At 45.7% G+C, this 23,822-nt stretch overlaps 1 protein-coding gene across 12 annotated transcripts in view; it reads right to left on the bottom strand.

Annotated features, from left to right (window-relative positions):
* The window catches only part of TACC1 (transforming acidic coiled-coil containing protein 1), a 126,723-nt gene that overhangs the window by 16,051 nt on the left and 86,850 nt on the right, over window positions 1–23,822 (bottom strand). For 3 of the 12 annotated variants that reach the window (XM_040242967.1, XM_040242969.1, XM_040242965.1), the window contains 5 exons: window positions 15,042–15,972; window positions 12,757–12,792; window positions 11,479–11,539; window positions 9,087–9,294; window positions 6,309–6,361 (listed from right to left, as the gene is read on the bottom strand). In XM_040242967.1, coding sequence (XP_040098901.1) covers window positions 6,309–6,361; window positions 9,087–9,294; window positions 11,479–11,539; window positions 12,757–12,792; window positions 15,042–15,972 — 1,289 coding nt within the window. The remainder of the gene's footprint in view (window positions 1–6,308; window positions 6,362–9,086; window positions 9,295–11,478; window positions 11,540–12,756; window positions 12,793–15,041; window positions 15,973–23,822) is intronic. The other 9 variants (XM_040242973.1, XM_040242975.1, XM_040242974.1 and 6 more) reach the window with 7 other exon arrangements.

The raw sequence follows: 23,822 nt of genomic DNA, 5'->3' as shown, positions 1-23,822 counted from the left end.
TCCTCCTGATGAGAACGATCACATCCTTTAAAAACAGGTTGGAAGCGGGGCAGGAACCAGCAGGGAGAAAGCTTAAAAACAAAACAACAAATCTAGCTAGAGTACAGTCTAAAGGAAAAACCATTCTTAAAGAATGACCTTATGGTTGTGAGTGGGGGGAGGGGGAAGAACAGGGGAAAGGGATGGTTAGGGGGTTGGGGATGGACAGGTACACACTGCTGTATTTAAAAACAGATGACCAACAAGAAGGACCTGCTGTATACAGCACAGGGAACTCTGCTCAATGTTATGTTGCAGCCTGGATGGGAGGGCGGTTTGAGGGAGAATCTGTGTGTTAAGTTGCTCAGTTGTATCTGACTTTTTGCAACCCTGGGGACTGTAGCCCTCCAGGCTCCTCTGTCCGTGGGATTCTCCAGGCAAGAACACTGGAGTGGGTTGCCATGCCCTCCTCCAGGGCATCTTCCTGACCCAGGGATCAAACCCGAGTCTCCTTCGTCCCCTGCACTGGCAGACGGATTCTTTTACTTCTGAGCCAGGGGGAGCCCTTGGGGGAGACTGGATACATGTGCATGTATGGCTGAGTCCCTTTGCTTTGCACCTGGAACTATCACAACAGTTTTAACTGGCTATGCCCCAATACAAAAATAAAAAGTAAAAAATTTTTTTAAAAGGGAAAAACATTCTAATGAGTATCAGGCAGGTCTTAGATTCTCTTTTAACAGGTGACTTAGAGAAGTTTTCTCATTCAAAAAGGAGAAAGTGTAATTATCTCAGAGGTCAGTCACCAGACAGTCATGTGCAGAAGAGAGAAAAACACCCGCTGTTAATATCCTGTGAACCTGGGGGTCTCGGGATGACGTGGTCCATGGAAATAAATTTCAAGACGAGCGTCAACCTTTTTACATACTGCCTTCTGTGTACTATGCTTTAGCGACTTTGGATGGAAATGTGACTTTCAGGCCTAGGCAGGCACATATGGCGAAGGTAAGTGAACGCCGACGCCCCGGGGTCGTTGGGAAGGGCAGAGGCCCCGAGGACTGGCATGCGGATCCAGCGGTGCCGTCAGGGGCACAGGCGTCAGGGTCTGGGCTGCAGTTCCTCATTTCGGGCCTTCCTGCCAGAGTTTTTAGCTCCTTTGGTGAATATGTCACCTTCTGAGGTGCCAGCCTGATTTTTTACCATAAACGTGTTCCCGGGAGCCACGTGCGGTTAGGATTTTGTTTTTCACAGGAATGTGGGCTCTGTACCACCTTTCTTCCTAAAAAGCATTTTTGAGGGTTATTTCCCCCCACCTATGTTAACTTTTTGTATAAATGGAGAAAAATCTGATCCAGTAACACCCAAAATGCCAGTCAAAGTGACCTGGGAATCTTTTTTTTTTTTTTAATTATTAGAATTAGGGTTAGGATTCTGGAATAATCTTAATAATCTAAAATGTCAGTATGACTGACCAATTACTGATTATAATCAATCTGGTTCTCTGGTGTCTTGTTTGAATCAAATTTGAATAGGAGATCCAAGGTCAACTTAGACCAGGGGGTTGTAAACTTTTCAAGGTCATTATGGACTCACCCTCACTTTAGAAAACATTCAGACACTCATTCTCACTCTAGCAAACACCTGGACACACACACACCGTTTCTGCATACAGCTTCACAGCCCTCAGCCGAGGGCCTAACACAGAAATCTGGGGCTGAGGCCACAGATACGGGAAACGCAAAAGCCAGAGGCTGGCAGGGCCCATTCCAGCAGCATGTGGGGGAGGGCAGCCCACCACCTGACAGAAGCCCGAGGTCCCCCAGAAACACTCTTATCTTGGGAGAGACCCGTCACCAGAGCCAGAAGGCATTTGCGGTCGGCAATCTCTAACAAAACAGCCCCCAGTGACCCCAGCTCCTGTATGGGTTCTCATGCAGCCTCCCACCACCCTGAGTTAGGCTGGACCCAGTGACACCTGTGTAAAAACAGAAGATGGTAAACGTCACGGAGTGTCACTGGTTTACAAACAGGCTTCAGGCTGTGAGAAGGTCTACGGAGAAGCCATGTGGGGAGGTTCTGCCTGGTGAGAGGGTCTGGAAGCGGATCCACCCCAATCGAGCCCGGAGGTGACCACAGCTGGTGACAGACCCTGAGTCAGAGGCACCCAGCCCAGCCACCCCAGGATTCCTGACCCCAAAATGAGGAGATTGAGAGTGTGTCACTTGATCACTAGCACACTGCACATCTGAGTCAGCCCCTTACCTCTTGTGCCACGCACTCCTCATCAAGAAACCTCCCCTTGGGGCCTTCCCTGGTAGGTCCAATGGTTAAGAATATACCTTGCAATGCTGGGGACTCAGGTTTGGTCCCTGGTCAGGGAACTAAGATCCCACATACCATGGATCAACTAAGCCTTCAAGCTGCAACTACTGAGCCCTCCAGCCACAGCTAGAGTCCAAGCACCGAGATGAAAGATCCCACATGACACAACTAAGGCCCGATGCAGCAAAAAAACAAAACAAAACAAAAACTAAACGAAGAAATCTCCCCGCAGCAGCCTCGCTTCCCCTGTGTAACTCGCCTACTAGGTACTGCCCACACTTTTGGTTCATCTTGTTACACTGCTGACTTTAAATTAATACATTTTATATCAGTCTTTTGTCTTTCATTACTTTAACTGAGTCAAGTCAACTCTGGGAAACTGGCCCCCTGTGCCTTCCATGACCCTCATGTTAGCAAGAATTTGGGAAATAAGCCAAGTTTTCTTGGTAGGGAAAATACTTGTCTCTTCTGGAGTTCTGCACCTCAGTCATCTGCGAGGGGATAAATGAACTCAGCCTGCTTGCTTGTTTAACGACTTCTCTCTAAACAGATGAGGTATCTGGAAGGGGCAGCACTCTGTGCTGGAAGATCAGACAGACCTTAGACGGGAGTGAACACACCCAGAGGCGTGGGCTCTCCCTGGCCACCCCTGCTGCCTGGCCACATGCCACAAGCCTAGGGCCTCAAAATGCAATGGCTCTTATGAGGAATTTATAGCTGTGGCCTATTTTAGCTGCCTTTCCTGGTCCTCTAGGATTTATTTAGCTTTTTTACATTCCTCAGTCCTTCATAATGTTTCTCAAACAACACAGAAAGCCTACAGAATCTACCATCATCAGAAACTGGCCCGGCCATCTCCTCCAGGCTGGGCAACCTAGTATGTGTTTAATGAAGATGTTAAACCAATCAGATCACTTATCACTGACATCCTTCTGAGAGGGTCCTGCTTCACATCTCCTAGTCCTTAACCCCGTCCCACAAAGCACCTACCCTGAGGGTCCATGAAGACCTGTCTACAGACAGTGGGGCCCAGGGATGTCTTGGCTGCAAGCTGACAGTGAGCACAGATGCTACAAAGCAGTTCTCTGTACTTGTCCTGGCGATGGTAGAATCTGGGTTCCTCATCTGTCAGGCTCATCCCATTTGTCCTTGAACCTGTCAGAGCAGGGGCCCCCCGCCCCCACCACTTCTAACAGAGACACACTGTGAGCTCAACGTTTGAGAAGTTTAAGGTTTCTCTGAAAAAAATAATAAACTCAATCCTAAGTGAGAGATGCTGCAGACCAGCTGCTGAGAAGTGAGACAACTGTCCTCTGGCCTGAGTAATTTCACCCTGGCCGTTCCCCAGAGCTGGATGGAGGATGCAACAGGAACGCCCTTCGGAGCAACACCCAGAGGCTCACAAAGGCAAAGGCTAGACTGAACAGGTTTCTCTCTTCTTCCTAAGTAACTGACCTCTGTTGCTGTGAGCAGGCGTCCTCAAGCTGCAGTGAGTGGGGACTGCTCTTCGTTGCAAAGCACAGGCCTCTCACTGCAGTGACTTTTCTTGATGCGGAGCATGGGCTCTAGGAGTGGGGGCTCAGTAGTGTGGCACACGGGCTTCGTTGCTCCGGGGGGAATTCTTTTTTTGTATATGAGCTGCCGAAGCGAGCGCCTGGGTAGATTCTTAACCACTGGACCGCCAGGGAAGCCCTGAGCCGGTTTCTCATGTGGCGTTTTAAATATCACAAGTTCTTTATGCAGTGTTTGTTCAACATTCTAAGCAGAAATTAATTTCAGCCAGTTCAACTGGGATTACCATTCAAAAATCATGACCCAGGATGTGCTCTTTGCAGGGGGCGCTGCAGAGAAACCCCCTCAAATCCCAGAGGAGTGCTTCTGTCGAGAAACAACTGTCCTTTGTGACGTCCCCGATCCCTGTGTGCATGTCCTCCTCCTGCCTGGTGTCCACAAGCCCCTCCCCCGCCCCACATCACTCACTCTGCACCCTCCAGGGAAACACATGGTTCACGGTGAGTCATGAAAACAGTTCCTGGAGCAAACAATGTGCATTAAAAAATGGCAATGCAATCGAAAAAAATCAGAATGAACCACTGAAAGAAACGTGGATACTGTCTTGAGCAGTTTGTTTTATAAAAATACAAATGCATGTGTGGAGACAGTTTCCTATGTATCTATTAGTTAAGATGCAAAACATGGGAATTCCTGGCAGTCCAGTGGTGAGGACTCGATGCTCTCACTGCCGGGGACCCAGGTTCAATCACTGGTCAGGGAACTAAGATCCTGCAAGCCTACTGGAGTGGCCAGAAAAAGATGCAAACATGTGTTTTTACCGTGGATCAATGTAAAGAATGTTTCCATGACAACGTCACCTACTCCTTCAATTTCAACCATCCTAAGGCCCCTGAGACCTATTAAGCCAAACCACACTTTTCTTGGGCTCGTGCTGTGCTTCACAGGGCCTACAGCAAATGTGAACCGAGAAGCTGGTCACACAGACGTCTCAAGGCCACACATCTTAACACTGAACTTGCACGACTCAGCTCTCCCTGTATTCCTAGTATCCGGGCTTCTATGTTCAGCAGTGGTCACTATGGTCAAGGCTGGGATACAGCAGTGAGCACAGTCATGGCCCCACCTCATGGAGGAAGCCAGGCAGGAAGCCAAAGAGAGCCAAGGGGCAGGTCCACAGAACCGAATGAAACCCTGTCTGCCTGGGCACGTATGTGATGTGGGAAGGAGGCAGGGTTCTGCAGAAAACCAAGTCAGCAGCAGTTGAGTCTGAGATGAGCCTAGAGACAAGGAAAGCCAATGAAACAGTTTAAGCAAAAGGGAACGACTCCAGCTTATGGAAAAGGAGGACAGAAAAACCCCAGGAAGAGGGAAGTTTGTTAGGAAACTGCCACCATATTTAAAAAGGCTGGTGGTGGCCACGGGTTTGACAAAAGTGGATGGATTTACAACACTTAATCAAAGTTAATTGCACCAATAACGGACACATGGATACACTGATACCCACAAGGTCACTTCTGACGCACTTGAGATAAAAATGCACTAACTGAATTTCCTCAGGAGGAAACACCAGACAAGCCCAAATTGCAAGAAAGTTGACAAAACAACTGACCAGCACTCTTCAAAAGAGTCAAGGTCGGGGAGGACAGAGACAGATTGGGAGCTATCACAGATTAAAGGAGACAGAGAACACGGGAACAAATGCCTTGTGGGGTCCTGCCCTGGATCCTGCACCAGAAAAAGGGCATTATTGGGGCAGCTGATAAGACCTGAATATGGTTTACAGACGGGATAGCAATACTGCACCAGTGTTAATGAATTCTGATAACTGTATTGTGATCACAGAAAAGGTTAATGTTTGAGGAGCATGGATGGGTACAGGAGGTATAGGAGTTCTCTGTACTATTTTCGTAAGCCTAAAAGTTAAAAAAAGTTTTTAGCTCAGTTAGCTCAAATCCAGCTTTCCTGACACCTGCCATACAGTGGGTCCGCCCGGGGGACGCACCCTGTGCGACATTCCCCACAGGGGAACTATTTCCACCTTGCATCTGTGGCCAGGAAAATAACGGAAGCCATGTGGAAGTTAAAAATTCTCAGAAGCCGCATTTACAGAGTAAAAATAAATAGGTGAAATTAATTTTAATAATATAGTTTTGTCAACACAACAGATCCAAAATGTCAACATGTCATCAATATAAAAAGCTATAGGTATTTCATTTTCCTTTTTTTTTGGTACTGCGGCTTCAAATGCTCGCTGTACTTTACACCTGGGGGACATTTGAGGATGTTCAGCTGCCGTCTGAGTGCTGGTGGTCTTGCTCAAGACGCCTCAGACAGGTGCTAAGCTCCCCAGCTGAAGGAACTGAGCTTTATTTCTATTTCGCGCCCATCACCAAACATGGATGAGAATTTAACTACTGAGTTAACATGGGCTTCAAAACAAAGACTGAAAGCTCCCGTGCCCACCCTGCACCCCCATGAGCCTGGGAACTCACGGGCACGGTGGATCCATCCTTCTCCATCTTCTGACACGGATCCTTCTCAGTGCCTAAAACACAGAGGGTCATTTTTATAGTCATCCCGAGAGGTGGGTGCCCTTCCTTCCCACTGAGAGACTCCGGGAAACCCCAGTGTGGGCCTGGAAGGACATCTATGGACCTCTGAACCCCAGTATCTCAAGACCCTTAAAGGTACACTGCATTCTGTTGACCGCTGTGCTGTGTTCAAAGTCCAGAACGCCCAGAGGAAAGAGCGCTGGGGCCAGTCGGCCACAGGCAGAATCGTGTCCTCAAGTGGAGAGAACGGCAAGACTGCCCCCTTGTGTCCATTAAGAGTTTTGCAAATGAGCTGTACTAACCACAGGATCATTTCACAAAAAGGAAATAGTAACACTGCTGCTGCTGCTGCCACATCGCTTCAGCATCGCTACGATAGTGTCCGACTCTATGCGACCCCATAGATGGCAGCCCACCAGGCTCCACCGTCCCTGGGATTCTCCAGGCAAGAACACTGGAGTGGGTTGCCATTTCCTTCTCCAATGCATGAAAGTGAAAAGTGAAAGTGAAGTTGCTCAGTCGTGTCCGACTCTTAGCGACCCCATGGACTGCAGCTTACCAGGCTCCTCCATCCATGGGATTTTCCAGGCAAGAGTACTGGAGTGGGGTGCCACTGCCTTCTCCAATAGTAACACTGAAAAGTATTTTATTACCAAATTGAGGAGAGAATCTAAATTCTAACCCTGAAGGGTACCCTCAATGGAATTAATGTAGCAGATCAAAAAAAAAAAAAGCTCTAAATTTTGATGCCTGGAAACGCAATATCCTCTCCACACCCTTTAAGTTGGTTTCCTCATTCTTACTCTACCACAGGAATCAACATTTACAAAAAACCAACACTATGCTTTTTCTAATGAAAGTATACGCATCTGCCGAAGAAAAATTTTAAATATGGAAAAACACACAAAATGCTAAAGCTACAATCCTCCACCTACAATCACAAATTATTATTTTAGGGCACTGTCAAGAGTGAATTATTCAGAATACAAATGGGACCATTGGTATTCCACTTAAAAACCCTATAGTCAAAAGCCCTAACTCCTCAGGACAACCCTGCCTCGAGTTCCCACCTGCCCAGGACTCCCGGGGAACTGCTGGGCATTCTAGCCATGCAGCAGGCTCCTTCCCACCCCCGTGAGAGAGTCCCCGGGGCACCTCTGCCTACATATCCATCAGGACCCAGCCCAAAGGTGGCCCCCGGGAACAGCTCAAGCACGGCACACTCACACCCTCCCGCCCCATGCAACTGGGCCTCTGCTCACTACTCAGGCATCAACAGAGTTAACAGGAGTAGCTGTTCTGTTAGCAGAACCCTGTGGCTCTGTAAGCTTCTGCCAAAGGAATCTCCTCCTAGTGAGGGAGGGCGTAATTCAACAGATATGGACAAGTCCCCGACACCACGGAAAACTTGGAAGATGAGTCATTCATTCACAGTCCTTAACCTCAAGGAGTTATCAAAAATGACCTTCTGTGACTACTACACGGAACGGGAACAGAAGAAGAGATGCAGTGGGAACCAAGTGACTTTTCTGAGAGGCCTGCAAGTAGGGGAAGAGTTTTTACAGGGTGAGGGTGCAGAAGAGTGTTTCATACATAAGAAATAAGTGTAGGCAAGAGTCCTTGGGGTGAGCCTGAGTAACAGGCAAAGGGGCACAGGGGAAAAAGGCAAAAAGGGTCTTTGGGGAAAATGTCAAAGCAGAAAGAAGCCTGGGAAGAAATCTGGAACAATCCTTGGAGTATTTATTTTACAGACGGGAAACTGAGATCTGGATAGGGGTGGGGGTGGTGGTGGCTGGGGAGATAACGCTTGCAAAGTGCAGATTTCCACCTGCTTCTCTGATTTGATAGAGCATGATCTTTTAAAATCTAAGTATAAAAGCCTCACATTAAATTATGTTGCTGAAGATACTTAGTTTCCAATAATGGTTAATGAAGTCAGGATCATGGTGCCAAGCACTTCACAAGTCAAGGTTAAGGCCACAGATACAATCTGGGACCTGGCAAAGGGCCTCGGATCTAGAATGTTCTAAGGTGGAAAACAGCAAGAAGCTTCAGCACAGGGAACTACCTGTGCTGCCTTATATAAAACAGATAAACAATAAGGACCTACTGTATGGCACAGGGAACTATATTCAATGTCTTATAATAACCTATATTGGAAAAGAATCTGAAAAATACATATATATACACACACATATATATTACATATATATATAATTGAATCACTTTATTGTATAGCTGGAGGCAACACAACATTGTAAATCAACTGCAATTAAAAAAAAAAGAACACTATCTAGTGAGGAGACATGACTTACTATGCATAAAGCACTCTAACCTGTGCCTACATGTGGAAGTAACTATATCTGTTAGTTACTACTATTTCTATACATGAAACACGAAACTCAAAAATCACAACATGGTTGCAGATCACTACACTGGAAGCTGTGGCCAGACTGAAATAAATTATTTAAAGAAATCAATCAGTCCCACACACGAGTGTTTCCGCACACTCTGTCACACTTATCCACATGTTGCCTGGCATTCCACGGATGCCCCTTGGTGTCTCCTCTCCAGGCAAAGAAGCAAAGCACAGACCAGCAGTCTAACCTATCCTCTGGGGGCCCAGTTCTCCAATCGCTCTAAGCTGCCTCCTTGCCCTAGGCTTCCAGGCATTTTTATGCTTATGTATGTAAGAAAGATGAAGATTTGCTTCCATACCTGCTTCAGAGGATGAAAACGCATGATTTATGGCAGACACGGGAACATTGGAACATTCAAAGTACTCCAGGTCGTCCTCTGGCTCACCTTTCCCCTCAGCCCCAGTGGGTTTCTGACCCGATGACGTGGATGCCAGCTTCTCCTCATCGGTAGCATGACCGTCCCTGTTGGAAATGTCTGCGATCTGGGAGATCACTGCTCCTTCATCCTGAGAAAGACAACAGAGGCGATGCTGCCATTTAGGAGGGAAACTAACACGTCAGGAACAGCAAAGCAGCCTCCATGCTATACGATGCTCTCCACGGACCTGGGCACCAACCAAGGAAGAAGCTGCAGCCTCTGAACCATGTAAGGTGTATTTTCTAGGGATTACCCTCTGTGATTCAACTCCAGGGTTTGAAAAATTAGGCTTTTCTAGCCTAAATTATAAGAAAGAAGTTTAAGTGGCCGAAGGCAGTGGTCTTCATATTTTTTGCTCCAATAGTTACTAAATTACTTGGGAAAATTTGTGTAACCCATTGTTTTTCAGGTGACATCTAAAACCTTTCAGTATGAGTTTAAACAGTCACAAAGGATATAATATCTGCTATATATTATTTGCTTATTTATCTTTCCTTCCAGTTTCATTCAGATGTAATTGACATACAGTACTATATAACTTGAAAATGTACAGCATAATGACCTTACAGACGTCATGAAATTATTACAGTAAGTTCAGAGAAAATCTATCCTCTCATATAAATACAAAATAAAGGAAAAAAATTTTGTTCTATTTTAAATATTGATTTTGCTTTAATTCAGTTACTCTAGTGATCCGATACATTATCATCTATTTAAAGTTGAACATAAATATGCTCTTAATGGTCAGAAATCTACATCATTCCGTTTCCTCTCTAAATTTGTATTTCCTCTCTACTTCCATTAAGAAATTATCCCAAAGAAATGTATTTGCATGCTTGAAAGTCTTTTGAAGTTCTGCTATTATATTTATTAAAAAAATTTTTTTCTACAAGCCTAAGTCAAGTGTCAACATTTTTTTTCTTCTGGAGAGTTATTTCATTTACAAATACACAATTTATTCTAAAAATATTAGTGTTTTATAAGTACAATCAAACACAAAAGTAAATTTTTAAAAAATGGAAATTATAACATTTTGTTGCACCGATTTTAAAAGTAATTTTACAAAGTAATACGTGTTATTTTTCCGAAGCAAGTCCAGGGTAAATTTTTCATGTGGATAATTTTCAAATGATCCTACTATACAGCACAGGGAACTCTGCTCATTGTTATGTGGCAGCCTGGATGGGAGGGGAGTCTGGGGAAGAATGGATACATGAAATATGGATGGCTGAATTCCTTTGCTGTCTACCTGAAACTATCACAACATTGTCAACTAGCTTTATTCTAAAATAAAAAAGTTTAAAAACAAAGGCAAACAAAAAAAAAAGGTAAATTTTTCATGGTTCTTTTTGCCTGCTCTTTAGCAGCATTTGAAAGTAGATAGTTCATACACTTGTAATAGATGAAAAATCAAATTGCAAATCTTTTTCTTTAATCTTAAACTATGTACCAAGTTTTTGGTCCTGTGTTAAGTTCACCTTAAAATGCATTCTATTAATCAATGAATGTATTTCTGCAATGGTTATACTGAAATAAAATTTTAAAAAGGAAAAATAAAGCACCTCACTGCAATCAAATGGGCCTGGGTTTGGGGGGGTTTGTGTTTTCCAATTAATTCATATAGTCAAGGATAAATATTCACTGCTAGAATAAAGCAAAAGTCAGCATCAATTTTATTCCTGCTTTCCATTTTTATAAAGCCGGAAGCCTTACTAAAATAAACAAGTTAAATAGAAGAAAGTTTGATAACAGAAACGTCTCAATTCTTTGAACCCCTTTCCAAGTTATGTACCAAAAAATTCTATCATCAATAATTTTCTTTTTAATGGAGATATAAGTGACATATATCACTGTGTCAAAAGTTATTTTTAATCATCTATCAGCTGACAATTCAGGTTCTCCTATTTGGTGGAAAGCAATGAACTGGAAAACGATCTGACTTTTAAAAATATATTATCCAGTTATTGCAGTCAATCACCTTAAAACTTACACCAACATTTCAAATCCCTCTTTGGTGCTCAGAGGTTCCATATCCAATAGTACAACAAGACGGAGAGTGGGTGAGAAGGAACTTTTCCCCCCAAAAAGTGGGAACAAAGTAACTATTCCCAAAGGAATAGGGCCCTTTCTCAGATCCACTTAGGATCAAGGGACTGGGAATCAGCTTCCTTAAAGCGGAATACTCAGATCCCACTGGAAAAATCTTCATTAGCCACCACCCTCATGGGGAACACTGGTCTAAGAGATAAGCTGATGAAAGGGACAGACTTACCTGAGAACACCCATCCAAAGCAAGAGACTGGGCTTCATATTTCTTCACCTTACAGCCACTCCTGGGGAAAAACAAACAGAACACCAGGCTGGTTTGGCATCACACGGACAAGCTCCCAAGCCGTGAGATGGAGCAGATAGCGGTGTGTGCAGAAACCAGCCAAAGCGCACAGCCCCACACGAGTCACACCGCCCCATGTCAGAGACGGGAACACCTTGGCGCCTCTGAATCCTCTCCCAAGAGACAGGGCAAGCGAAAACTGTAATTCAGTGATCCCCTCGCTTGTTTCTGTGGGATGCTAAACACTGGCTCTCGGGCCCCTATGGTTTTTAACTGCAACAGCGTTCACAAGAACAGCCCCAGCACCTAGAGACGGCGGGTCACGTGATCCGCGCTCACCTGGCTTTGACAGGCACCAGAAAAATTACCACGCCGGACCACATTCTTTAAAAATTCTTTATTGTGCTAAAAGCCACAGAAGTCTGGTAAGACAGCTCCAGACCTGTGTGCTCACAGAGGGCTGTGGGCAACAGAAAATATGAAGATAAAAATATCTGAGCAATCTGTTACCACAGTAGTAAGATAGAAAATGAACATCATGGCCGGAACTGGGGACACTCACACCGCCCGCTATGTTTAAACTCGCATGTAATTTGTGATCTGAAGACTAGTCCAGAATTCCGTTCTGTTTTAATGAACCTAAAACTTCCAATACCACCACTCTGACCCACCCCACCCCCATCACCAAATTGCAAGTTCTTCTCGTTTTGTGGGACAAAAACAAAGACCAGCATAGACGGTACCAGAATATGGACCCCCACCTCGTCAGTGCCTGATTTTCTTTCCTAATGCCTGAGTGTCACCCTGCTACCAAACTCAAGCTGAGCTGACTCAGGAAAATGTATCCCCTGTGCTCCAAGGCGGCAGCCTTATCAAAAAAGTCAACTGTTCCTGACACTAAACAGCCCAGAAGTTCCTCAAACCACCGCGGGGATGACCAGGCGGCCAAGCCAGCACGCAGCATCACAGCGCCACACAGGGCGTGCCAAGCCAGGGACGCAAGCTCTCGCACCTAAGGTGGGAGGGCCTGTCTCCAAGCCTTTGGGTACAGATGGCAAGGCTAAGCTGACTCATGAAGTGGCAAATGAAATGCAAAAAGTCATCAGAAGATTCAACTCAGAAAGGGAAGCCAACATGCTGTGGAGGAGATGGTCTGGGGAGGGCGGGGGAGGAACTGCCAAGGGTCCCAGGGGAGCCCGAAACAGCAGGGGTACTTACAACAGAAAACAGAGAAATGTCACTTGTTCAGTAGTCCTGATGCACCAACAAAATTAGAGACGGGAAAAAGACAGACAGATGGAGAAAAAATCATGTAAAGCCTGGAATATTTCTCTCTAGTCTGGCAGACGTAAAGGCTGCAAAGTTCTATGAGATGAGACAGAAATTATAAATGTCAGATTCATCAATATGACCACTAGTGAGTGAATGACTCTCAGGAGTAAGAGAGTGGTGGAAACACTCAGAAATGCCACACGGTCAAATTTAAGGATGAAAAGTAAACTACCAAACAGTTGTAAATGTAAAAAAAATAACATTACTGCTGAGTATGTTTACTCTTAAATGTCTAGTCATCCAGATTAAAGATAATCAATGCATGAATAAAAATATAATTGAAAATATATCTGCTTATACCTGTGTCTATCACTAAGAAACTCAAAGTGACTTTACCTAATTCATCTTATTTGCCCAACAAAATCCCAATCATAGGATGATGTTTTATTTTTTATTTCATTTTTATTATACAACAGTGACTCTATTTCCCTGTGCTATACATTAGGTCTCTGCTGTTTATTTTATATATAGGAGTGTGTATCTGTTAATCCCAAACTTCTATTTTAGCCCTGTTCCCCTACCTTTCCTCTGTGGAAGACTGTTTTCTATGTCTGTTGGTCTACACCTGTTTTCTAAATAAATTCATTTGTATCATTTTTTCAGATTTCACATACTAAGTGATGTCATATGATATTTGTCTTCCTCTATCTGCAAAGTCAGTGAGATTTTGATAGACTTAGCCAAGAAGATTTAAATATTATTTGAAATTTTTAAAAAATTTAAGTTTAAATAAAAAAGATTAGTAAAGAAACTTTAGCATGCATTAAACTGTCTTTATACTGGATGTCTATATTACAGGAGAAGAATCTGAGATGTCAGTCGTATCATCTTTTAAGAAGTCACACAAGGACCCTGTTATCAGAACTTCGAACTCTCTGCTAGGTGCTACCTACTTCTACCTGTTTACTTCTACTCTTTTCTACAATAATGGAATTTGCTAAATAAAACCCCAGAGTTACACAACAGGTCGAGCATCTTTCTCCTGTGGAAAGAAGGAGGCAAGAGTCTTGGTTGCAAACGAGTTTTTTTTTTTTTTTTTTAAATACATAAGGTATTTTAGACCAAGAAATTCATTCATCAAAAACAGAATGGAAGGAAAATGCTAGCAAGTGAGGGAAGTATGGCTGGGAGAGGGTACTTATTGCTACCGAAAACAAGATGTAGGATTAATTTTCCTCCCTTTGGATTTAGTTTTATGCCACATGAATGCACGGGCTCCACATCTTCAATAAGCGACTGAAAGAGAGGCTCCCAGTGAGCCCTTATCAACCCTGAGAGGTAGGGTCACTGATATTTAGAGGACCCCATATTAGAAAGCACCTAGGCAAAGACCTGGCCATCACATCCCCCAGGCCACACGTAACTAGATACAGGTAACTAACCCGAGCCACAGAAGAGCATCCTGAGGACAGCTGATCAATATTTTTTGGCAACTGTTTAACTGCCTGTCTGGCTCAGCAACCACTTAACAATCAAAGAACAGAGTAAGAACAACAGATGACCTTTCATATTCTAAGGCTGTTGAAGAGGTGAGTCAGATTCAGGCAACTGGTTAAAAGATTCTTGATTCTTTTTGGAAACTCACTTCCTTACTGATAAGAGCCAGAAGTTTGACCAGGAGACCTAAGAATTCACAGTAGCTCTGAGTGGTAGGTTTGTTTTCAACAGGAATCACAGCTTTCTGTTCAAGTGAAAAGACTTCTATACGCCCCTTCCCCCAGGTTACTGACACTACACAGGCAACCTGCAGCCCTGGGAGCTTTGTTCCATCCAGAGAATCTGCAGACGGTGGCTGGCACTGATCCCTGAGTTCTGTCTATGACACCCCACAGCTCAGACAGGATTTCTGAAAACCATCAGATCTCTACCTGCCTAGCTCATGATATTCTTTTTTTTTTTTTTTTTTCTTTTTAAAAGCAGGAAAAAACGTATCCAAGGTTAGGGGGTAAAGAACTCAGCTGAATAAGCTGAGGATTCACAAGCAAGGCAGATATCTAAAAAGGAGACCTCTGGCATCTCTGATTCCACAGCAGAGTCAGGCACAACAGTGAAGGCTGCGTCAGAGGCTACAAGCTGTGTGTCTGCCCCGGGGGCCTCCCCCCAAACCAAAAGCAGTGGCCAGACTCTGAGAGAGGACACAGAACACAACACCCACGCCCGGCCCCACTCACGTTATTAAACGCGACTTGGCCTTCTTGGGTGATTCTAAGATTTCATTAACTTGATTACCGGCGGGAGAACCAAAGTCACCGCTGGTGAAAGTCATACTGGGTTTAAAGGGATCTGCAGACTCGTCAAAGTGGTCTGGGTCAAAGTGGTAGGAGCCCTGGGCGGAGAGCGGGGGCGAGTGCTGCCGCGCCAGGGGGCCGCCGCAGGGCTGCAGGGTGGGGCTCGCCCCGGGGCCCGGCTCCGGTGGCGCCTTGGCGCCATGAACCTGTGGCATGACTCTGCTGCCCGGTTTCCGGCCAGGCTTCCTCGGGAGGGCTCTCCTGGACTCCACGGTCTCTGCATCTTCGGCGAAATCGAACTCGCGTTGCAGCAGGGGGCTCCTCGCATCCTCTGGCCGCTCGGCCCCCGAGTCGTGGGTATCTCCGCCTGGCGTTTCCATCATCTCAGGGGCACATTTCTGGCTCCCAGCCTTCCCATCCTCCCCGTCGGGACGCACACCCTCCAGGGCAGGGGCCGCTTCCGAGAGCTCGCCGCCCAGCGCCTTCTTCCGCAGGGGCACGGGTCGCGGCTTCCGCAGGCGGCTCCGGCCAGCCCCGGGCTCTGGACGTGGGCTGCCCGCCGCGGGGTCGGCTTCCAGGGTGGTGCCAGCGGTCATGGCTTCGCTGTCTTGCACGCCCGCGGCTGGGCCCAGGAGCACGGCTGTGCCAGGCGCCCCGGGGACGTCCCCGAAGTTCCTGGATTCTATGGAAAATGGCCTAACGACAGAGATCTTGCTTGCGTCATGTTCGGGCTCTTCTCGGAAATCCTTGACTGGGCGAGGCCCGCCAGCGGGCGACGCTGCCTCCTGCCCTGAGGGTCGAGAAGCGGCCACAGATGAACAGCTTCCAACCACTTCAGCCACCAGCTCTTCGTCCTCTTCTTGTGAGTCTGAAACAAAACACAAAAGCCGTCGGTTAACAGATGACCTTTTCGACATTAGTGAATCTTCTCTACTAGCCGAAGCCACATAGACAGATAGCAGGCTCTCTCCATTTTGCTTTTACAAGCATCCCTAAGGTTCTGTATTGATGGAGGTGAGGCCTGAAAGGGGAGACTTGGTGCTACGCTCTAAAGGGTGCCTGTGTATTACCCAAGTCATAATAATAATTTACTAGGACTTCCTTGGCGTTTGGTGGCTAAGACTGCACATTTCCACTGCAGGGCACATGGTTCAGTCCCTGGAACTAAAGATAGCCCATGCTACGGGACTTCCGCCAAAAAAAAAAAGTTATACAAATAGTAATTATACCAAACAGAGCTATTTAAGAAAAGGTGAAGTAGATCATGGGCCCTCTGCAAAGCATATTAAAATTATGCTGAAATTCCACAGGTTAAAACAACTGGTTTGGAAGAAGCTTTGAACCCTGACAGCTCACAAACAGGGATCTCATCTGGCATGGACATGGTTCCCAGGCACTGCCTGAGAGGTTCAGGGTCTGGATTTTATGCAGCAAATGGATTTTAATCTCTGGATGTTAAAAATAAGAATTCCTTCTTCCCCAGGATAGAATTTAAATAACTGGACTGTTTTAAAATTAAATGAAACACTCATCATGGTCTGCTGAGAATAACTTCTCTGTACATGTAAAAACCAAAAGAAGCAAATAAAAAAGCTAATTAGAAAAAGCAGAGATAGCAAAGTGGTTTCAGGAACAAACAGTCCTTATTTTACTAAGACACAAATCATAAAAAAGTTTTATGTCTTTAGAAGCTTTGTTTCTCAGCTGGCCAGGAATTCTCTCAAATCATTTGTGAAAATGAAAGATCCTTTTTAACTGGGGTCAGCCCCTCCTAAAGGAGATCAGTCCTGGGTGTTCACTGGAAGGACTGATGCTAAAGCTGAAATTCCAATACTTTGGCCACCTCACACGAAGAGTTGTCTCACTGGAAAAGACCCTGATGCTGGGAGGGATTGGGGGCAGGAGGAGAAGGAGACAACAGAGGATGAGATGGCTGGATGGCATCAGTGGCTGGATGGCATCAGTGACTCGACGGACATGAGTTTGGGTAAACTCCGGGAGTTGGTGATGGACAGGGAGGCCTGGCGTGCTGCAGTTCATGGGGTCGCAAAGAGTCGGACACGACTGAGCGACTGAACTGAACTCAAGGAGAAACACTGCTACCAAGAAGTTGTGTAAATGAGGGTATTTCTTAAAAGCACAAATTAAGATAGTGCTTTCCTGACTTAGGTATCTGAAATGACAATAGAGTAGCAGCAAAAACTGAGTAAACTGGTTATTATCATAGTATCTCATGATTTAACAAAAACTCAGAAATGACCATCTAGTCATACCTCCTAATCATAATCCAGGATCAAAGAGCTGAGTATCACTGGGAGAGGTTTTGAAAGCATTCACACATCTTTTTACATGATTCCTTTATGGTTGGAACTGGGCAGTGCATTTATAAACTTTTCTGCACAGATACTTCAGATATTCTACTAACGTTCAATATGTCTTGTTCTTTTTTTTTTGTCTTGTTCTTAAAGATATATTTAACTGTTATTAATGCTGGTCAAGGCTATGGTTTTTCCAGTAGTCATGTATGGATGTGAGAGTTGGACTGTGAAGAAAGCTGAGCACTGAAGAATTGATGCTTTTGAACTGTGGTGTTGGAGAAGACTCTTTAGAGTCCCTTGGACTGCAAGGAGATCCAACCAGTTCATTCTAAAGGAGATCATCCTGGGTGTTCTTTGAAGGAATGATACTAAAGCTGAAACTCCAGTACTTTGGCCACCTCATGGGAAGAGTTGACTCATTGGAAAAGACTCTGATGCTGGGAGGGATTGGGGGCAGGAGGAAAAGGGGATGACAGAGGATGAGATGGTTGGATGGCATCCCCGACTCAATGGACATGAGTTTGAGCATGCTCCGAGAGTTGGTGATGGACAGGAGGCCTGGCGTGCTGCAGTTCATGGGGTCGCAAAGAGTCGGACACGACTGAGCAACTAAACTGAACTGAACTGAATGCTGGAATTAAAAAAGAAATTTACTTTTATTGGCTGAATCAGGTCTTAGTTGCAGCATGTGGGATCTAGTTCCTTGACCAGGGATTGAACCTGGGACCCCTGTATTGAGAGTGCAGAGTCTTTGTCACTGGACCATCAGGCAAGTCCCCAATGCTGGAATTTTTAATAAAACTCTCAATGTGTGGTATCTAGGATTGAACATACTTTAAAAGGATTTTCTTTTAAAAGACAAAGCCAGTGTGGCAAAATCTTGGTAACTGTTGAATCCAGGGCTGGGTAAATTGGAGTTTTCATTGTACTATTTCCTCTATCGTATACGCTTAAAATCTTGCAAAATAAAAAATTTCAAAACTCAACTGCCTTACACACAGGATTTTAACAAAAACATTTTAAAGTGTACTGACAATTTAACTTGCATGCATATAGATTCTCTATTCTCTTCCTACATATTTGAGCTGTGATGAGGGTGTTACTGATTGTTTCTCTGTGCTGATGGGAGGTAGGTAGACAAGTAACAGTGAAAACATGCCATCAAAAACCCAGGGCTGCAAAAATCTACATGTGACAGTCTTGGTTAGAAGCCAGGCTGGGTTTGGGCACGCCTGCTCATACCCTAGCATCAGTCGGTTGAAAAAAATAAAATCTTTATTATCACAAAGTACAGAAAGTGACTACTTATTTTACATGAGCCACAGAGAGTGTTTAAGCAGATTTACTTATAAATCATATTTATGTTCTCAACATCTCTAGCTGAAATGCAGGGAAGGGATGGAAGGAGGTCAAAAAAGGAACAAACAGAACTGCTAGTGTGTTATTCTGGGGCTTTGATTAGGGCGGTGCTAATGGAAGGGAAGAGACGTGCACAGAAACTGAGAAAATGAGGTGAGACGGAGAAGGCTTGTGAGGCGCTGGATGCAGAGCTGAAGGAGGAGGAGGCATCAGGGGTGGCATGTACGTTTTCTGCTCGTGAAATGGGATGGTGCTACTACTCAGTGAGACTTGGGGGTACCAGCCAAGGAGCTTGGGGCTGTTGGAATGGGGCTCAAGGTCGGCCCCTGGACACTGAGAGCTGTCTGGGACCCTGAAACAGAGAAGCTGAGTAGGAAGTGAGTAAGTGAGCACAGAGAGATCTAAGCTGCGATGAGTACTGGACATAACTGAAGTGATGACGTTCATGTCATTACCTTCAAAGTCACACTGGATGCTACACAACTAAAAGGTATCTCCCTTCTACACACTATCTCCATCTTTGAGCCTTAGCATATTTTATAGATACAAGCTGATTATCTTTTTCTCTCAAAAGAAGGTAAACCTAAAAAAGATTAAATAAAAACTTGAAGTGTATCTTTTGTAAATTAAAAGTAATGCTATTAATAATGACATCTGTATCTTTATTAATAACAATACAATGTCAGCTACATAGGAACATGTCCACACATCTTTAAGATGCTTACTGAAACATCTGTGACATGCTATCTGGAATTTGTTTTAAAAATAACTGAAGTAATAAAACAGAAGAAAAAGAAGATGAGGGGACGATGGGACCAAGTCTGAGAAAATCTGGACAATGATTTAACCCAGGAGGTAGGAACAGAGGCTCCGCTTTTCCATATGACACTGGGAGCTGAGGACAATCAAAGAAACGTTTACGGCTGGTCTCTCTTATGGGAGCCCTGTCCTCTGTGTTCTTCCCCCACAGGCTGGAGATCAGTTGAGGGGAAGGGTGAGGCTGAGACAGGAGAAGACAGTGTCTCCAGCCCAGCGGCCCTGTCCCTTACGGCAACATTTGGTCTTCATTTCCTGATTCCTTCACCATCAATCCCGCACCTCCCAAAGATGGAGGAAAGACCTCTGGAGTCACCTTCTGAGTCTCTCCTAGCTTTCTACTTCTGTCCTAGTCTCCCCTATTAGCAAAGGCAGGGCCTTCCCACTTCCCACCCCCCTCCACTTGCCTCTACTCCTCCAGACCCCACCCTTCCCCATGTCCACCAGCCATGAGGGATGAGGGATGAGGATGGATATGCCTTTGCAACCTGGGGACACCTGGAGGGCTGCTGCATCCTAAAGCATGCCACCTGGCAAGGGCGAGGGGAAGGCAGACAAGACCCCTCATCTGAATTCACCCCCCCAGTCTGAGCAGAAGACCCCCACCCCAGGATTTCTTGTCCAACTCTAGGCAGGTACCAAGTGGGCAATCCTGCCCATCCTAAGCACACTCCCTGCAGGCCCCAGCCTGGTCTGGCATCGTCAGTCACCAGGACAGAGCACCGCCGGGCAGGAGGGTGGGGGGGGGGGGGGGGGGGGGGGGGTGGGGGTGGAGGGGGTGGGGGGATGGGAGGAGGGGGAGGACAGCTCAATGATTTAAGCCAGGGTGGGGAGTTTGAGAAAATGTAAAAGCTAAACCCAAGCTTCTCATCTAACTTGAAGTGATACGTCTGAGTGATGTTTTATTTGCATTTATACTCTCCGTCAGCAAGCGTCCCGGTGCCAGCTGACACCCCCTACCTGGGGCTGCCCTGAAACAGGACCTAAAGGGCAAGCACCGCACTACTAGTAACTGGAAGAAGTAAAACAGCCAGTGTGCTCAGGCTCCGGGTAGGTCTCCCACTGGTTAGCATGAGTTCTAACCTCGGTCTTCAGTCCTGGCTTTCATCTCAGAGCCCGTTATGTAACTAACCTCTATTCACCCTTCCATTTTTACGCAAATCCTGCTGTCCTTCAGAGCCTTCCTCCCGGGGGCGCTGATAAGCTGTATCCCTGGAATGAGTCTCCTGCGTCTGGATGACTCTGACAAACACAGCACGGCCTGGCGGCACGATGAACAGACAGAGATGAGAGCAGTGGATGATTTCAAAGCAAAAACTGAGGCAATCCAAAACCAGACCGACATCTCCACTTCTGGCACGTCTGTTGCTGTTAATCAAACTCTTCCTTTCAACAAGCACCCTCCCCTAGATCTAAAATGTGTGATGCACCCATGGGTGCTCTAACACAGATGCCTTTTATGCTTATTCAGGATGTAGGCTAGTCTCTTGTAAAAAGGGATCTTCCCTTCCCCGCCCCCACCCCGCCTTTATAATACTTTTAAAAGAAAAGGCACAGAATGCCAAAATTCAAAAGGCTGCGGTAACAGCTTGACTTTCTGCTTTGTACTCTGGTACGATGAAAATATGGGCTTCCCTTGTGGCTCAGTGGTAAAGATCTGCCTGTAGCGCAGCAGATACAGGTTTGATCCCTGGGTTGAGAAGATCCCCTAGAAGAGGGCATGGCAACCCATCCAGTATTTTTGCCTGGAAAATCCCAGCCTTGTGGGCTGCAATCCACAGGACTGCAAAGAGTTGGACACGACTGAAGCGACTAAGCAGTAGTTGCGGCATGTTGAAAATACACTGGGTTCAAATACAAGTGTATGAAAAACCTTGAAAAGGTTTCCCCTCAGAAGAGGGGAAAATGCCATGCACAGAAAATATTTTCGAAACTCAGAAATGTATTCAGCTAGCATATACTGAGAACCTGCTCAGCTGGCTGCTTCCACATGGATAACCTCATTTAATAGGAGGTGAACCGCAACCACTCAGAAAACATTGTATATTAACACTGCAGATTTGGCATTTTTCTCAAATATGCTTGACTCTTCCACCTCAGATTTTAACTTTTGGGTGAAACGCTGTCAGCAAGCTCCTTTTGGATCTGCCCATCACTACTTCTGCTTCAGCTATAAGAGGTCTCTTTTACAGCTTTTTCTTTTTTGTGTGTGGACCATTTTTAAAGTATTGAATTTGTTATAGGATTGCTTCTGTTTTAGTATTTTTGGTCCTGAGGCATGTCAGATCTTAGTTCCCTGACCAGGAATGGAACCTGCACCCCCAGCATTGGAAGGTGACATCTTAATCACTGGACTACCAGGGAAGTCCCCTCTTTTATGGGTTTTTATATACTGGACATGTGGGACTCCCCTGGTGGTCTACTGGTTAAGACTCTGCGCTTCCACTGCAGGGGGCCCGGGTTCCATCCCTGGTTAGGAAACGAAGATTCAACATGCTTTGCAGTGGGGCCAAAAATCAAAACAAACAAATACTGAACATGTAAAGTGATAAATCCACCAAAATTTGAACAGGCCTCCTGTGTCAACACACATTCCGGCCTCTTAACCTCAAAATTTAACCAGCATCTCACATCCAAGTCTAGGATGCAAGGTCTGACTCTGAGGCTAAAACAAAATCTCCGAGTACATGAAAATGAATGTCTGTACAATAATTCAGGAAGAAAGGGTCTCAGATAAATGTTCAGAGGGTCCATGAAGCCCCAGAAACTCAGTGAAAAATTACATCAGAGCCTTCTCCAGGGAAGAAAATCCACAGCCTTCTCCAAAGCCTAGCCTCAGAAGCCACGGAGCAGAAGCTTGTATTTCAGCGGCATATTTAGGGCACCTCGAAGGGCTCCTCTCTTTACTTGAGAGTTACAACTTCAACTGCCTCTCCACCCCCCATCCACCCTGCAATCACCACATCAAGGCTTAAAGGACCCTTAGCTACTGGGGAAAATATCCTAACATCAAAGAACAAAGCTCACCACCTCCCAGAACATTCCAAGGGAATGCTGCGAGTGCTGTTTTAAGCAGTTTTAAGTGTGGAATGAACCTCTGAGAGGGAACACTCACCAAAACACACATTTCAATAGTCTGTTTAAACAGGACTGAGTCACTGGCTCTGCATATGTTGACATTAAGATGGGAATGATGAGGGGTAGGGGGGTGTGTGTGGCCAGGCCCGAAGGGGCACCGAACGTGTGGTGAAAGCTGGTGGGGGTGGTCCTGGCAGGGCACTGGTGTGGAAGGAAGTGGCGCTGGGACAGACCACCCTATGGGAAGCCAGGTCTCCGAGGAACAGACCTGGGTGAATACTTTCCTTCTCTGGAGGGTGGTTTGGAATTGGAGGGCAGAGTAAGGGCAGGAGGCAGCCAAAACCTGGCCTAAGTCTGCAGAGATTTCTCCACGATCTGCTTAAAGGAGCCCCTCACCTCCACTAACTGCCAGTACCCAAGGAGCCTGCCCTCGAGGGGCCGCCACACTGCCAGCCTGCAGGGACCCGGGGCCTGGACTGGCCCCGCAGCAGCCCAGTGTCTGAGGCCCCAAGAAGACAGGCGTGCACACCAGACAAGCAGGGGACGCTGGGGTCGTGGCTGGGCCTCAGGAGATAGACTGCCTCCAGCAGGACTGGTACCCAGCAAGGCAACACGGTGGAGAAGAGGAGGAGGGAGTCAGGCATGGATTACTGGGTTTGCTTGGGGACGGGGGAGTTAACAAATAAGACTCATGTAATCACAAGGGAAGTTAAGGGGAACATACAGAGATGGTGTGGGAATGGAGGAAACAGGTTAATATACTAACACAGACCAAAAAGACATTAATTCTATCAAATGCAATATGTGACTTAGTTTGGATTCAATGTTAAAAGACATTCTAAGGAGAACTGGGGAAGCCTGATTGAACATGGCCTGGGTTGCTGCTGCTGCTAAGTCACTTCAGTCGTGTCCGACTCTGTGCGACCCTAGAGACGGCAGCCAGGGTTAGATGATATTAATTAGGTTAACTTTACTGATATGATAACAATCTTATGGTTAACAGGAAAAACATCTTTATGTTTAGAGATACACACTTAAATATTTAGAGAAAATGTCTCATCTTATAAATCCTTCAAAAAAAAGGAGCAAGCATGGTAAAATGTTGACTGTTGTAATGGAGTGATAAATACATGCAGATCCATTATACTCTATT

The sequence above is a fragment of the Oryx dammah genome, unplaced genomic scaffold (genome assembly GCF_014754425.2).
Source record: "Oryx dammah isolate SB20612 unplaced genomic scaffold, SCBI_Odam_1.1 HiC_scaffold_7, whole genome shotgun sequence".
NCBI lineage: Eukaryota > Metazoa > Chordata > Mammalia > Artiodactyla > Bovidae > Oryx > Oryx dammah.
The sequence above is the reverse complement of the archived record's forward strand: the minus strand, read 5'-3'. Positions and strand labels throughout refer to the sequence as shown.